Source organism: Trachemys scripta, chromosome 7, assembly GCF_013100865.1.
Source record: "Trachemys scripta elegans isolate TJP31775 chromosome 7, CAS_Tse_1.0, whole genome shotgun sequence".
In the NCBI taxonomy this organism is placed as follows: Eukaryota; Metazoa; Chordata; order Testudines; family Emydidae; genus Trachemys; species Trachemys scripta.
The window spans coordinates 66,106,412-66,121,293 of NC_048304.1; the positions used below are offsets into that span (position 1 = coordinate 66,106,412).

At 40.0% G+C, this 14,882-nt stretch overlaps 1 protein-coding gene across 2 annotated transcripts in view; it reads right to left on the reverse strand.

The window, feature by feature from the left end:
- POLR3A (RNA polymerase III subunit A) overlaps nt 1-14,882 on the reverse strand; it is a 51,793-nt gene that overhangs the window by 11,028 nt on the left and 25,883 nt on the right. The window contains exons 18-22 of one of the 2 annotated variants that reach the window (XM_034776334.1): nt 13,755-13,873; nt 12,081-12,218; nt 6,316-6,486; nt 5,172-5,285; nt 3,422-3,457 (exon numbers count right to left, since the gene is read on the reverse strand). In XM_034776334.1, the coding sequence (XP_034632225.1) occupies nt 3,422-3,457; nt 5,172-5,285; nt 6,316-6,486; nt 12,081-12,218; nt 13,755-13,873 (578 nt within the window). The remainder of the gene's footprint in view (nt 1-3,421; nt 3,458-5,171; nt 5,286-6,315; nt 6,487-12,080; nt 12,219-13,754; nt 13,874-14,882) is intronic. The other variant, XM_034776336.1, reaches the window with a different exon arrangement.

Consider the following 14,882-nt stretch of genomic DNA (forward strand, 5'->3'; position numbering starts at 1 on the left):
ATCAGAAATGCACACTACGAGAAGGAAGACAGCAAAACCAAGGCACACAGTATGTGGGTACCACAAACCAAATTCACCCTTGACGTAACGAAAAAAAATCAACAGCGGTACCTCAGGAATTTATACCAATACATATAAAGTATCCCTCCTCAGCATTCTCCTAGAAACTGACAAAGATTTTCCACTTTGGAGGATCTCTGTGCTTCCCACTTACCCCTTTTTCTCCTGCTCCCCAACTGTTGCGTTTTAGTTATGCAATGCCAATATTAGTGACAGGCTCGCCCAGCAATATTTTAAAAGTTAATGATTCCTGCAGAGTTAAGTTCTCTATTTACATACAAACAGGATCAGTATAAGCAATAACAAGGCAACCTTTTGTAAACTCTGCTACCGTGTCAATGTACTTCAACAGTGACTTGGAAGAACTATTTCTACAGCTGAGGACAATTCAGTTTTCAGAGTCCATTCAAATCCGTTGCCTCTCTGCGGAGGCAGCCAATTGTTCTGGTGACTGACTGTGTGATGTGGACACTTATCCACTAGGTCAGGGGTAGGCAACCTATGGCATGTGTGCCAAAAGGCAGCACGCGAGCTGATTTTCAGTGGTACTCATACTGCCTGGGTCCTGGCCAGTGGTCCGGGGGGCTCTGCATTTTAATTGAATTTTAAATGAAGCTTCTTAAACATTTTAAAAACCTTATTTACTTTACATACAATAGTTTAGTTATATACACTATAGACTTATAGAAAGAGACCTTCTAAAAAGGTTAAAATGTATTTCTGGCATGTGAAAACTTAAATTAGAGTGAATAAATTAAGACTCGGCACACCACTTCTGAAAGGTTGCTGACCCCTGCACTAGGTACTGCACTAATCCCACCAACTCTGAGGTGACCAAACAATCTGCAGAACCATCCAATATCCTCAGTAATTGGGCATTTAAAGTTACTCCATCCACTAAATAAATATCAGGAATAACCTTTCTAGCCATTTCCTATCCACAGCACCCACCATTAATAATACACCATCAACAGAGTATAATCTGTCACAGCAGACTCTGCAGGTTAACTCCAAGATGTGGATGTTTTGCTCAACATTCAAGGCATTTTTAGTTTAACAGTCCACTACTGTAAATCAGAATTTGCAGACCAGGTCAAAATGGAAGGGTTAGATAATAAAAGTATGCCACAGGAATTGGTGCTTCACTTTATCCCCATTTAGAAGATTACAAATGTAATAAGTTATTTCTGCCTATTTTCACCTTGCGATATACTTTTCTTCCTTTAATCATGTTCACTGAAAAGTATACTTTTCTCTTTTACAGATCCTTCCACCAGACCATCTCAAACCTCAAGCTTTTATTACTCCTTAACAGCTAAGTATTAAATAACCACATGGTAAGTAAGCATCATCTCCCTACTACAGATGAGCAAATGGAAAGGGAGGTTAAATGATTTGGTAAGATTACACAGGAAGCAGTACTTCCAACTCTAAGATACCAAAAATCATGAGATGGTTAAAAGCCATACAACTTTGTGAACTTTTTGAACCACATTTCAATTGCTAGTCTAACCATGAGGGCTAGAAATTTACTTTTTAAAAAAATGAGAGCCTAGATTTTTACCTAATAACATGCCTCCCAGAGCTGGGCTTTTTGGAAATAAATCAAACATTCTAAGACTTGCAATGAAATAGCAAGAGTTAGCAACAGTGAGAATCTTTGACAGAGATAGGATAGGACCCAGACAAGCAAACTCATTTACTAACAGACAATGTGTTTGCTTTAACTGTTCCTGAATACCTAAACAACTTTCAAAACAAGCAATTGGAATGCTTCCGTATACAGGATTCTGAGCTGCAAATCCTAGGTGATCAAACTGGAGAACTGGTCTGAACTCAACAAGATGAAATTCAATATGAGAAGTGCAAAGTACTTCATTTAGGAAGGGGAAAAAAAATCAAATGGGGAATGACTGATTTGGAGATAACACTACTGTAAAGGATCTGGCTGCTACAGTGGATCACAAATTGAATATGAACCAACCATGTGATGCAGCTGTGAAAAATGCCAATATCACTCTGGGGCGTATATTAACAGGAGCATCGTATGTCAGACATGGGAGGTAACTGTTCTACTCTATTCACCACTGGGGAAGCTTCAGTTGGATACTATGTCCAGTTTTAGGTGCCACACTTTAGGACAGATGTGGACAAACTGGAGAGAGTCCAAAGGACAGCAACAAAAATGATAAAAGGCTTAGAAAACCTGACCTATGAGGAAAGGTGAAAAGAACTAGGCATATGTAGTTTTGAGAAAAGAAGATGGGGGGCGGGCGGGAAAAAGAGAGAAAACCTGATAACAGTCTTCAAAAACGTTAAGGACCATTATAAAGAGGACGGTGATGAACTGTCCACTGAAGGTAGGAGAAGTACATCTCTACCCTGATATAACGTGACCCGATATAACATGAATTTGGATATAACGCAGTAAAGCTGTGCTCTGGGGTGGTGGGGGTGGTGGTGGGGGGGGAGGCTGCGCACTCTGGCGGATCAAAGCAAGTTTGATATAACGCGGTTTCACCTATAACATGGTAAGATTTTTTGGCTCCCGAGGACAGCGTTATATCGGGGTAGAGGTGTAGTAATGGGCATAATCCGCAGCAGGAACAATTAGAAAGATTTTCCTAATATCTAACTATAAGGGTAATCATGCACTGGAATAGGCTTCTAAGGGAGATTGTAAAATCCCCATCATTGGATATTTTTAACATGTTGGATAAATCTGTCAGGAATGGTCTAGGTTTACTTGGTCCAGCCTCAGTGCAGGAAGCTGGACTTGATAACCTCTTGAGGTCCCTTCCAGCCCTACATTTCTATGATTCTCAATTAAATGCTAGTTTTAGCCATCATAAAGTAATGATGGTACAGAATGCAAAGTGAAGCACTGGAGAGAGATTTACTATTTTCAAGGGTCTTCCACATGCATGAGAAGCAGGGAAAACCACCACCGAAGTCCTTTCCAAGTGTTAATGGGAAATGATGCTAAGTTACCTCCAATTGCCATAAACTAGTACTTCTGAAACAAGATGGAGTTTCAGGCTATTAGACTGAGTAAATAACCTTAGTGATTAAGATGACGGATATGAGAGTGGAGAGAAAAAAGTGGTGTGCTGAAGTAAAACCTTAAGTGACTAATTCTTGGAATTTAGCTAGCAGGGACCTTTTCATCACATCTGAGCTTTGTTTTCATCCAAAAATTAAAAAAGATGTAGTGGATTAATGCAGGAGAAATCTTAATTATAATTTGCCAGATAGTAACGTATAATACCACCATGTGTTACTGTAAGATCTTGCACAAATATCTTAAGTTAAATAGCACTAACATTAATGCTCATACAGTGCACACGCATGCTACAATTACCTCATTATACTTTTCATAACCTGTCTCAGTTAATGCCTTCAAGAATGAATGGGGGGGGAAAAAGAAAAAGGTAAAAGGAGAGAAGAAAAAGTAATGTCTGCAATTTACTGGTCAGAAATAAATCTTTCAAAAAAGTTAATGCTAAATGATGTAGCTATATCTGTGCATCTTAGTTTGACTTCTGAAAGGAGCATTACAATTTAGCGCAGTTCTAAAATTAAGAGAATTAACTTTGAACCTTATAATGCTATCAGATCAGAATTTATTTCTGGGAGCTGTGAAGAAATTGTTTATCAGCCCATGAAGTTGAGATTTGTATCCACTTCTATTTGTATCCACATTAGTCTACTTACTCAGCACTGGCATTTGGATAGCAAGTCATACATATAAAGAGCTGTCTACAAATCTTGTCACCTTCTGCTCTGGATCACAGTGATCCATCATAAATAGCAAAGAGCCACTAGAGCCAGTCACTGAAATTCATAGTCTCATCGCCGATATCCCAGAGGCCATTTCAAGCTGCATCAGTCCAGGTTAATTCTTCATTAGGGCTCATCTATATTGCCCCGCAGTTCGGTCTATGGGGGTGTGAACAGCAGCACGCATTGAAGTGCTGGGCTGTCACTCCCCTTTGTGAATGTCGCAGGTGCAAACTAAAAAGGTCCCTCTTCAGGATTACATTAATGTGAACTAAGAACCTTTTAGTTCACGCCTGCAGAATCCACATGGGGGGAGTGACAACACAGTACTTCAGTGTGCTCTGCTCTAAACACCCAAATAGTCCAAACTGCGGGGCAGTGCAGACATTAGCATTTGTCACCGAAGGATAAAACTCAGATTAGGATATCTACTCATCTCTCTAAATAGTTACCTAGTACTTTTGTAAAACGTGAACACTGCATTTTGTGAAATCCTATTGCAAGCAGTCACACCATTTTTTTAGGAGTGTGGATAAGCCTCAGGAAACAGGCCCCAATACAGCAAAGCATGTACTTGAAGTGCTTTGTTGGATTGGGAACCGTAAGAAAATGAGTGTTTACTAAAGGGAACAGGGAAAATGACAAAAGATAGTTACACAAAAGATGGATAAAAGGGAAGAGCTCTTGCTATTAGTACTTTCACAGTTATACATCAAATATCACATTATTCCTTAATGCTCCTCTGAGATAGCTAATTACTAGAACTATTTTGCAGATGGTAAAAATGAGGTATAGAGCAATCAAGAGTTTTGATTAAGGTGTTTCAGCAGGTCAATGGTTGGCCCCTGCTCAAACAAACAACTAGACTTTCCTTCCTTTATAAAGTTATTGTAGCAAACACAGATTTACCCAAGACGACAAAGAAATAAATTAATTATCCATACTGAAGTGCTACTCTTACCCCATCGTGAATGCAGTAATCAGAAATATCTTAAAGACAGATTAGTACAGTAGGTGTTGCTGCTAGTAGTGGATATTGCGGGGCAATATAGATGAGCCCTAATGAAGAATTAACCTGGACTGATGCAGCTTGAAATGGCCTCTGGGATATTGGCGATGAGACTATGAATTTCAGTGACTGGCTCTAGTGGCTCTTTGCTATTTATGATGGATCACTGTGATCCAGAGCAGAAGGTGACAAGATTTGTAGACAGCTTTTGAAAAGCTCTGCATCAGTCTTTAAATAAAAGCTCTCAATTGTTTAATATCCTTGATTTATGAGGGAAGTGATATTTCTTTTTATTTCATGATTATTAAGATTAAAAAGTTACCTGTAGGAAACTGTCCCGGCAGCAAAGGAATTCAACTTTCTTCATGATGGACTCAGCAGTTAACACCAATTCATTTTTACTAAGAGCTGGTTCATTTTGACATGGATATACTGCCTTAAGCAACAAAATAAAAAGAGTTATGCTTCTACATATAGAGAGACCACAGGGCCATTACATTAAACATTTTAGAGATTAGTTCTGTGTTCCGCATGGACAATAGAGTCCCTTAACACTTCATTGAATAGTGTCCCAAATATATGTATTTGGAAAATCAATCCATATGTTTCTGATTACACAAATCAAATTATCACAGCCAGTCACTTAAGTCCAAATTGCCACTTCCACAGAAAACCTTTCGTCTTAGGCAAGATAAAATATGAACATTCTGAAAAGAGATGTTCAGCATGTTTAGCATTCAAGTGTTTCACAATACCATGCTAGGCTTAGAGACAGCAAACAAGGCTCTCTTCCTGTGAGCTGAGAAATCCAACAACCCAACACAGAATAATTTTCAAAGCATTACTGTGTGCAATAAGGAGCCAGTCAATTACCCAATTAAGTCAACAGTAGTCCAACCACTGACTTCAATGGGCTTTGGGTCAGGCACTAACACAGGAGTAGGCCACCTGCGGCACGCGAGTGGATTTTCAGTGGCACTCACACTGCCCGGGACCTGGCCACCGGTCTGGGGCTCTGCATTTTAATTGAATTTTAAATGAAGCTTCTTAAACATTTTAAAACCCTTATTTACTTTACATACAACAATAGTTTAGTTATATATTATAGACTTATAGAAATAGACCTTCTAAAAAGGTTAAAATGTATTACTGGCACGCAAAACCTTAAATTAGAGTGCATAAATGAAGACTTGGCACACCACTTCTGAAAGGTTGCCGACCCCTGCATTAACATCTTAAAAAACCCCAAGTGATAATCTAGTCACTCAATTTCAAAGAAAGCTATAGAATTCTTTACTTGACATAGATCTGCAAGAAATTGAGTTTAAAAGAAATCCTTACATTAGAATGATGCTCCATGTTGTATCATGACACTTTTCTTTTTTATGTCCCAAATAGCATTTCATGCCTCTGACAACTAGAGAGCCTAAATGTATTTCAAACAAATGATTTCAGAAAAATCTTACTCTGATGTTGTCCAGGACTCGCTTGAATTCCAAAGGTTCGTCTTTCCCTTCCATAGCGGCAGGATCTAAGCCATCTCCCCCATAAATGAACTGTATAATGTCACCAGTAGAACTTCTGACAGTGAGATCATATTGAGAGCAAAGATCTTCAAGAGATTTCACCAGCCGTCTCTGGAAAAAAAAGGAGGGGAGGTAAAGACAGCTGTTTTTTAGGAATACCCATGCATTGGAGTTACAAAAACCTATGGAATGTGGACTGAGAAAATAAAATTTTAATTCATTTTATATTCCCATGAGAGCAAAAAAAACCCCCAAAAAACAAACACTCAATAGCAATAAAAAATTCAAAGTGTAATGAAGGTCTGCAAACTTTCCTTCCTGCTCTTCCTATCATTTAATTTTGGTGCACACACACACACTCAAAATTTACCACCATAAGAACCTGATACAGCCCAATTTATCTGGAATTTAAAAATACAAACATGTTTTCAAGGAAATGCCTTTTCAATCATGTGGTTTCTCTAACCAGCTTTGCTTCCTGGTATTTTTTTAAAAAAATGCAAGAACATAGGAGACACATTACCACATATATGGTCTTGTAGGGAGAAGGAAAGAGCAGAGACAGTTAAAAATATCACCACTGAACATCAGCCTCTGAAGTTGACCTTTTTAAAAAATATAGTTTTCTAATTTATGAGTTAGGCTTCAAGGTGTTTGTGGTACATGTTCAACCCACATAGCTGCGATTAGGCAGGACTGGACAAACAGGTCTTAAAGGAATGTGTGTTTGCTTCAATTTACATAGAAATAGTTACAAGGTCCTTGAAAAAGCAAGAGGGAGACAAGGCAAATCTGCATTTTAAATAAACAGCAGCATGAAAACTCTTTCACGAGACTCCATGTCTCCATCCTCATAGCTGGAAGGAATTTTATCTAGGGCAACGGTTCTCAAACTTCATTGCCCCGTGCCCCCCCCCTTCTAACAACAAAAATTACTACATGACCCCAGGAGGGGGGACCCAAGCCTGAGCCCACCCCAGTCCTGCTGCCCAGGGCGGAGGCCAAAGCTGAAGCCCAAGGGCTCCCACCCTGGGCAGGGGGCATGTAACTTTAGCCACCCTTGCCAGGGCTTTGGCTTCAGCCCCAGGCAGCGGGGGGTCAGGCTTCAGCCCCAGCAAGTCTAACTACAGCCTTGGCGACTCCATTAAAATGGGGTCCCGACCCACTGTTTGAGAACCCCTGAACAAGGGGTAACCCTCAGGAAAATACATTTCAAAGGGTGACTAAACTATAAAAGTAATGGATAAAAACATCACACGTTGTCTCTCCCTATCCATTTCCCTCTCACTCATCTAAGACTATAAAAGAAACAGCCAATAGACTTAAGAGAGCAGATCCTGGCCTGAAACTTCGGCAGCAATATTACTGGAAACTCTGGTAAGACTTTCATCTTGAACCAAGTCTAATTTGTTAAGTTTAGAAAGCGTTTTATCTTTATTTCTCTTGTAACCATTTCTAACTTTAATGCCTTATATTTGTACTGACTTAAAAATCTCTCTTTGTAGTTTTACAATCAAGTGTTGTCTTGAAACTGAACTGTGTGGGTAACTCCATTTATGGTAGCAAACTGTTGTATATTAAACCCCTGGAGGGGCAATGGACCTAATACAGCTTGACTGTCCAGGAGAGGGCTGGACAAGTGCAGAACACACTTTTTTGGGGAAAATCTGGGACTGGAAGTGTGCGGGGGTCACACCGCAAGTAGTAACCAAGGCTGCTGGAAGCCAAAGTGTGGCAGGGTTGCTGCCAGGCTGCTGGGGTCATTGTTTCTGGACTTGGGCTGTGGCTATACACAGACACTCAGGGGTGACCTGCATGCTTTTTGTGAGTGGCCTAAGTGGGAGCTACAGCAGCAAAGCATTGAGGCCCCAAGGTTAGAGGGCCAGTGGTGACACAGTCCTCACTGGCCTGGATTGCACCCCTGAATGTTAAACCCTCTGAATGGGGTCAGAGATTGCACGGAAATATATTGAATAATGCCTCTACATAAGAGCATTGATATGATCTTAAGTATTTAAGTATGTGAATTTCAAGAGCACTCACATTGGGCCTTCCCTCTGATTAAAATCAATGGGAGAATTCCTATTTACCTACATAGAACCAAAAAGTTAGGCCAGCCTTGAGCTACTTTTGAACAAGATCACGCCACCTTAAAATAAGTTTTCATTCTTGAAGAAAGGGCCAAATTCTGCTTGCCTTACTTGAGTAGTCCCACTGAAGAGCCTGAGATTGCTCACACAAGTAGGGCAAGCAGGTTTGCCTCAGGACAGTCCATGCTTACATTTGGGTAATGGAGACAACTTCCCTTTTGTTTTGATGGTTCAAAACAAGAGAGAGTTTAAAGTTTCACCGGTATCATCTTTGTTTTTTACTGGAATGAAGGCTAAGTAACCAAAGCATCATCACAGGCGCCTGATCCACTCAGATGCTCCACGACCTCAGACCTTCATTAACTTCAAGAGAAATTGAAGGCACTTATAGATTCATAGATTCTAGGACTGGAAGGGACCTCGAGAGGTCATCGAGTCCAGTCCCCTGCCCGCATGGCAGGACCAAATACCATCTAGACCATCCCTGACAGACATTTATCTAACCTACTCTTAAATATCTCAAGAGATGGAGATTCCACAACCTCCCTAGGCAATTTATTCCAGTGTTTAACCACCCTGACAGTTAGGAACTTTTTCCTAATGTCCAACCTAGACCTCCCTTGCTGCAGTTTAAACCCATTGCTTCTGGTTCTATCCTTAGAGGCTAAGGTGAACAAGTTTTCTCCCTCCTCCTTATGACACCCTTTTAAATATCTGAAAACTGCTATCATGTCCCCTCTCAGTCTTCTCTTTTCCAAACTAAACAAACCCAATTCTTTCAGCCTTCCTTCATAGGTCATGTTCTCAAGACCTTTTATCATTCTTGTTGCTCTTCTCTGGACCCTTTCCAATTTCTCCACATCTTTTTTAAAATGCGGTGCCCAGAACTGGACACAATACTCCAGCTGAGGCCTAACCAGAGCAGAGTAGAGCGGAAGAATGACTTCTCGTGTCTTGCTCACAACACACCTGTTAATACATCCCAGAATCGTGTTTGCTTTTTTTGCAACAGCATCACACTGTTGACTCATATTTAGCTTGTGGTCCACTATAACCCCTAGATCCCTTTCTGCCGTACTCCTTCCTAGACAGTCTCTTCCCATTCTGTATGCGTGAAACTGATTTTTCCTTCCTAAGTGGAACACTTTGCATTTGTCTTTGTTAAACTTCATCCTGTTTACCTCAGCCCATTTCTCCAATTTGTCCAGATCATTTTGAATTATGACCCTGTCCTCCAAAGTAGTTGCAATCCCTCCCAGTTTCGTATCATCCGCAAACTTAATAAGCGTACTTTCTATGCCAATATCTAAGTCGTTGATGAAGATATTGAACAGCGCCGGTCCCAAAACAGACCCTGCGGTACCCCACTCGTTATGCCTTTCCAGCAGGATTGGGAACCATTAATAACAACTCTCTGAGTACGGTTATCCAGCCAGTTATGCACCCACCTTATAGTAGCCCCATCTAAATTGTATTTGCCTAGTTTATCGATAAGAATATCATGCGAGACCGTATCAAATGCCTTACTAAAGTCTAGGTATACCACATCCACAGCTTCACCCTTATCCACAAGGCTCGTTATCCTATCAAAGAAAGCTATCAGATTGGTTTGACATGATTTGTTCTTCACAAATCCATGCTGGCTGTTCCCTATCACCTTACCACCTTCCAAGTGTTTGCAGATGATTTCCTTAATTACTTGCTCCATTATCTTCCCTGGCACAGAAGTTAAACTAACTGGTCTGTAGTTTCCTGGGTTGTTTTTATTTCCCTTTTTATAGATGGGCACTATATTTGCCCTTTTCCAGTCTTCTGGAATCTCTCCTGTCTCCCATGATTTTCCAAAGAGAATAGCTAGAGGCTCAGATACTCAAGGAGCTAATAGAGGAGGTATTCTAGGATGCATTTCATCAGGCCCTGGTGACTTGCAGACATGTAACTTTTCTAAGTGATTTTTAACTTGTTCTTTTTTTATTTTATCTGCTAAACCTACCCCCTTCCCATTAGCATTCACTATGTTAGGCATTCCTTCAGACTTCTCGGTGAAGACCGAAACAAAGAAGTCATTAAGCAGCTCCGCCATTTCCAAGTTTCCTGTTACTGTTTCTCCCTCTTCACTAAGCAGTGGGCCTACCCTGTCTTTGGTCTTCCTCTTGCTTCTAATGTATTGATAAAAAGTCTTCTTGTTTCCCTTTATTCCCGTAGCTAGTTTGAGCTCATTTTGTGCCTTTGCCTTTCTAATCTTGCCCCTGCATTCCTGTGTTGTTTGCCTATATTCATCCTTTGTAATCTGTCCCAGTTTCCATTTTTTTATATGACTCCTTTTTATTTTTTAGATCATGCAAGATCTCATGGTTAAGCCAAGGTGGTCTTTTGCCACATTTTCTATCTTTCCTAACCAGCGGAATAGCTTGCTTTTGGGCTCTTAATAGTGTCCCTTTGAAAAACTGCCAACTCTCCTCAGTTGTTTTTCCCCTCAGTCTTGATTCCCATGGGACCTTACCTATCAGCTCTCTGAGCTTACCAAAATCTGCCTTCCTGAAATCCATTGTCTCTATTTTGCTGTTCTCCCTTCTACCCTTCCTTGGAATTGCAAACTCTATGATTTCATGATCACTTTCACCCAGGCTGCCTTCTACTTTCAAATTCTCAGCGAGTTCCTCCCTATTTGTTAAAATCAAGTCTAGAACAGCTTCCCCCCCAGTAGCTTTTTCAACCTTCTGAAATAAAAAGTTGTCTCCAATGCAGTCCAAGAATTTGTTGGATAGTCTGTGCCCCGCTGTGTTATTTTCCCAACATATATCCAGATAGTTGAAGTCCCCCATCACCACCAAATCTTGGGCTTTGGATGATTTTGTTAGTTGCTTGAAAAAAGCCTCATCCACCTCTTCCACCTGGTTAGGTGGCCTGTAGTAGACGCCTAGCATGACATCTCCCTTGTTTTTTACCCCTTTTAGCCTAACCCAGAGACTCTCAACACTTCCGTCTCCTATGTCCATCTCTACCTCAGTCCAAGTGTGTACATTTTTAATATATAAGGCAACACCTCCTCCCTTTTTCCCCTGTCTATCCTTCCTGAGCAAGCTGTACCCATCCACACCAACATTCCAATCATGTGTATTATCCCACCAAGTTTCAGTGATGCCAACAATGTCATAGTTTTATTTATTTATTAGCACTTCCAGTCCTTCCTGCTTATTGCCCATACTTCTTGCATTTGTATATAGGCATCTAAGATACTGGTTTGATCTTTCCTCCCAGTTTTGTCCTGACCCTCCTTTCTCTCTGACAATATAGCCCACACTCCCTCTCGTTTCCGACCCATCTCCCCGGTCTCCATGTTCCCCACTTACCTGTGGGCTTTGCAGGAGGTGCTCAGCAAATCAGGATACTTATGAACAAGGATTGGTCATTGTACTCAGAAAATACATGAACAGTTACACTCCTGTGTCACTTAATGAAAGCCCACTTTAGAAGATGAATTATTATACTTTCCAACATCCAGCGCTAGATCGATGAGGTCTAACTGCATCTCACATTAACGATATGACTGACAACCATAACCCTCTTGCAACAGCAAAACTGTTATACATCTTTATACTCGTCGAGCATTACCTGCATATATCCAGTTTCAGCTGTTTTTACAGCTGTATCAACTAGACCTTCTCGACCAGCCATCGTATGGAAGAAGAACTCAGTCGGAGTCAAGCCAGAATAGAAGCTATTGGCAACAAAACCTTTTGCAGCTGGAAGCTAGAGGGGAGAGAAAAAAAGTTCTAAAGACTTACTACACATTCTATAAGTCTGCAATAGAAAAACATTTAGTCTAATAGGACTCTATGCACACGCTCCTGAGTTGCAATCTGATTGGAGGACAATGTGAATACTCATTTTTGAGTGGGGAGGAGGAAGAATGACACAGATTACTTCTACCGGAATCTTCCTAACCTGAGCCTATGGAACACAGAATGTGTTACATGGTTTATAGAGTTGGAGCTTCTAAATTCTTTTGAATAGCTTGTTTTGGCCATTGATGAGGGTCTGGTCAATAGACTTTACACAAACTGCTCAAAGCCAATTTACAAGTTTATTAAGCAAACTGAGTAACTAGAGGATTGACTGTAACCTTCTCTATACTATTCCTAATCCCATCACTAGCATCTGACCCAAAAGTCATTCCCACATGCTGTGAAGCAGAACAGTGGATGGAGAGGGTAAGAGGCACTGACTCTTAAAGCAGGCTACTTTGTACCATCATTTAACTAGTAACAGACAAGTTGGACAAGGTTGGGAAATAAAAGTTACGACATTTTCTCTTTGTAAAGTTCATAGAATTTATATCACGTGTATTTCTCCCATAAACAACAATTACCTGGAGCATTTTCTTAATAAAAAGGGAACTGCAGGTTCAGGTTACTGGACAGCAGTAAGCAACCTTCTCTGTTAGTTCAGAAATTGCAACTGAGTCCAGGCAGGTAGTGATTGAGAGTTACCACTTGACAGGTATTCAGTAACCTGAATGACATGAACTGGTGAGCTTAGGGGGGTGTTCGAGGGTTGCTATATTGACACTTCTTTACTAGGAAATGAATTGATAATATTTTAACTGGCAGTCTCAGATAGGACTGTATTAACCTGGAGACAGTTCTAGTCTCTTGACCCTGGAAACTGGTCCCTGCACAACAGGATTGAGAAACATTGATATAAAGTTAGCAATACTATTTGTCATGCTGTATCTGTTCTATAGAGAATTTCAGACGCCAGAGTGACACAGTGGATATATTTCACATGCACTAAAATTCTTGAAATCCATCATAAAAACAAAACCATCCGCACAGCAGCATGAAACACCTTAGTGCAATGAATCAGCATTCAAAAGAAATGAAAAAAGGCAAAGATTAAGAGAATCTTATTGTTTGTAAGCAATATAAGAACCATGAATATATCCTCAGTGTTATCTTAAAGTTATTTCAACAAATATTAATTTAACATATTAAAGTATTGTTTAAATATTTCAAGCAAGGGACTATTTGGCAGAAAAGGGCAACCAGAAGTTAAAAGTTTAGCTGTTAAGGTTCAGGCTAATGAAGATTCCTGAAAACAAATGAAGGCAAAGAGCATCAGCTCCTTGTCCCTACTTCCTCTTTCAAAATATTGTACTTGAACTTTATGATGTTACCCTTAGAGGTGGTCCTTCCATTAGTGAAGGACTGAGTAGTGACTCATCTAAACTTATTCCCAGTTTATGGATGGATTTCATTGAATCCTGTTTAGTGTCAGACTACTGACCTTACAGTGCTTCTCGAAGTGAGGCAGAGACCTATTTTCAAATCCATCAGGCACACGTGACCCACTGATAGCCTGCTGTCCTACACAGGCAATCATCTGCGATATGTTAATAAAGGAACCTGGAGAAACGGGAGACATCAAAATTAGTAATCCTCTGTGAAGGATGCGTCTTTAAACGAGATGAATGGTGCACTGCTTACTAGGTCATAAAAAAAAAGGTTTTAAATGTGCATCAGTCAATTAATTCAACTCTTCAGTTATTTCTTCTTTTCAGTCAAACTTACATTCACAGGCTTGAGATACCAAAACAAAATTAATTAAGTCATCCCTACAAGGAACTCCCCCCTCTGTCAATCAATGAATCTAGTTTTCTGTGGATCATGGATCTTTATGACATTCTTATTTGATTATAGACCTTATGTTAACTTGTTGATAGTATAATAAAAATAGCGAACAGCATATAATCCATGTCTGTTAATGCCATTTCTTATTATTTCATTGCTCAACATCTCTTTTGCTGTTGACAGATGCAATATCAACTGCTTTGAAAACCCATCTTGAATTTAGAGTATTTAGTTTCTCTACAGACATAGTATCATTTGATTAACTCCTTCTGAAAACAAGCAGAACACAGACTTGCTATAGCTTTCACTTCAAGATCCCAAAGCGATTTACAAATATTAATAAAACTTCTTCGCCCCTGTGAAGTATTACACCTATCCAATACAGACAGGGAAATGGAAGCAGAGAGTGCAATTGACTTGCCCAGGGTCACACAGGAAATTAATGGCAAAGATCAGACAACATCCAAACAAAAAAGAAAAACAATTATTCAATTGATCTTGTAGAAGCAGAGATCAGGAAAACAGAACACGACATGGAATGACTTGATAATGGAAACAACAAAGAGTCTGGTGGCACCTTAAAGACTAACAGATTTATTTGGGCATAAGCTTTCGTGAGTAAAAACCTCACTTCTTCGGATGCATAGGAAGAAGTGAGGTTTTTACTCACGAAAGCTTATGCCCAAATAAATCTGTTAGTCTTTAAGGTGCCACCAGACTCTTTGTTGTTTTTGTAGATACAGACTAACACGGCTACCCCCTGATACTTGATAATGGAAGTGGA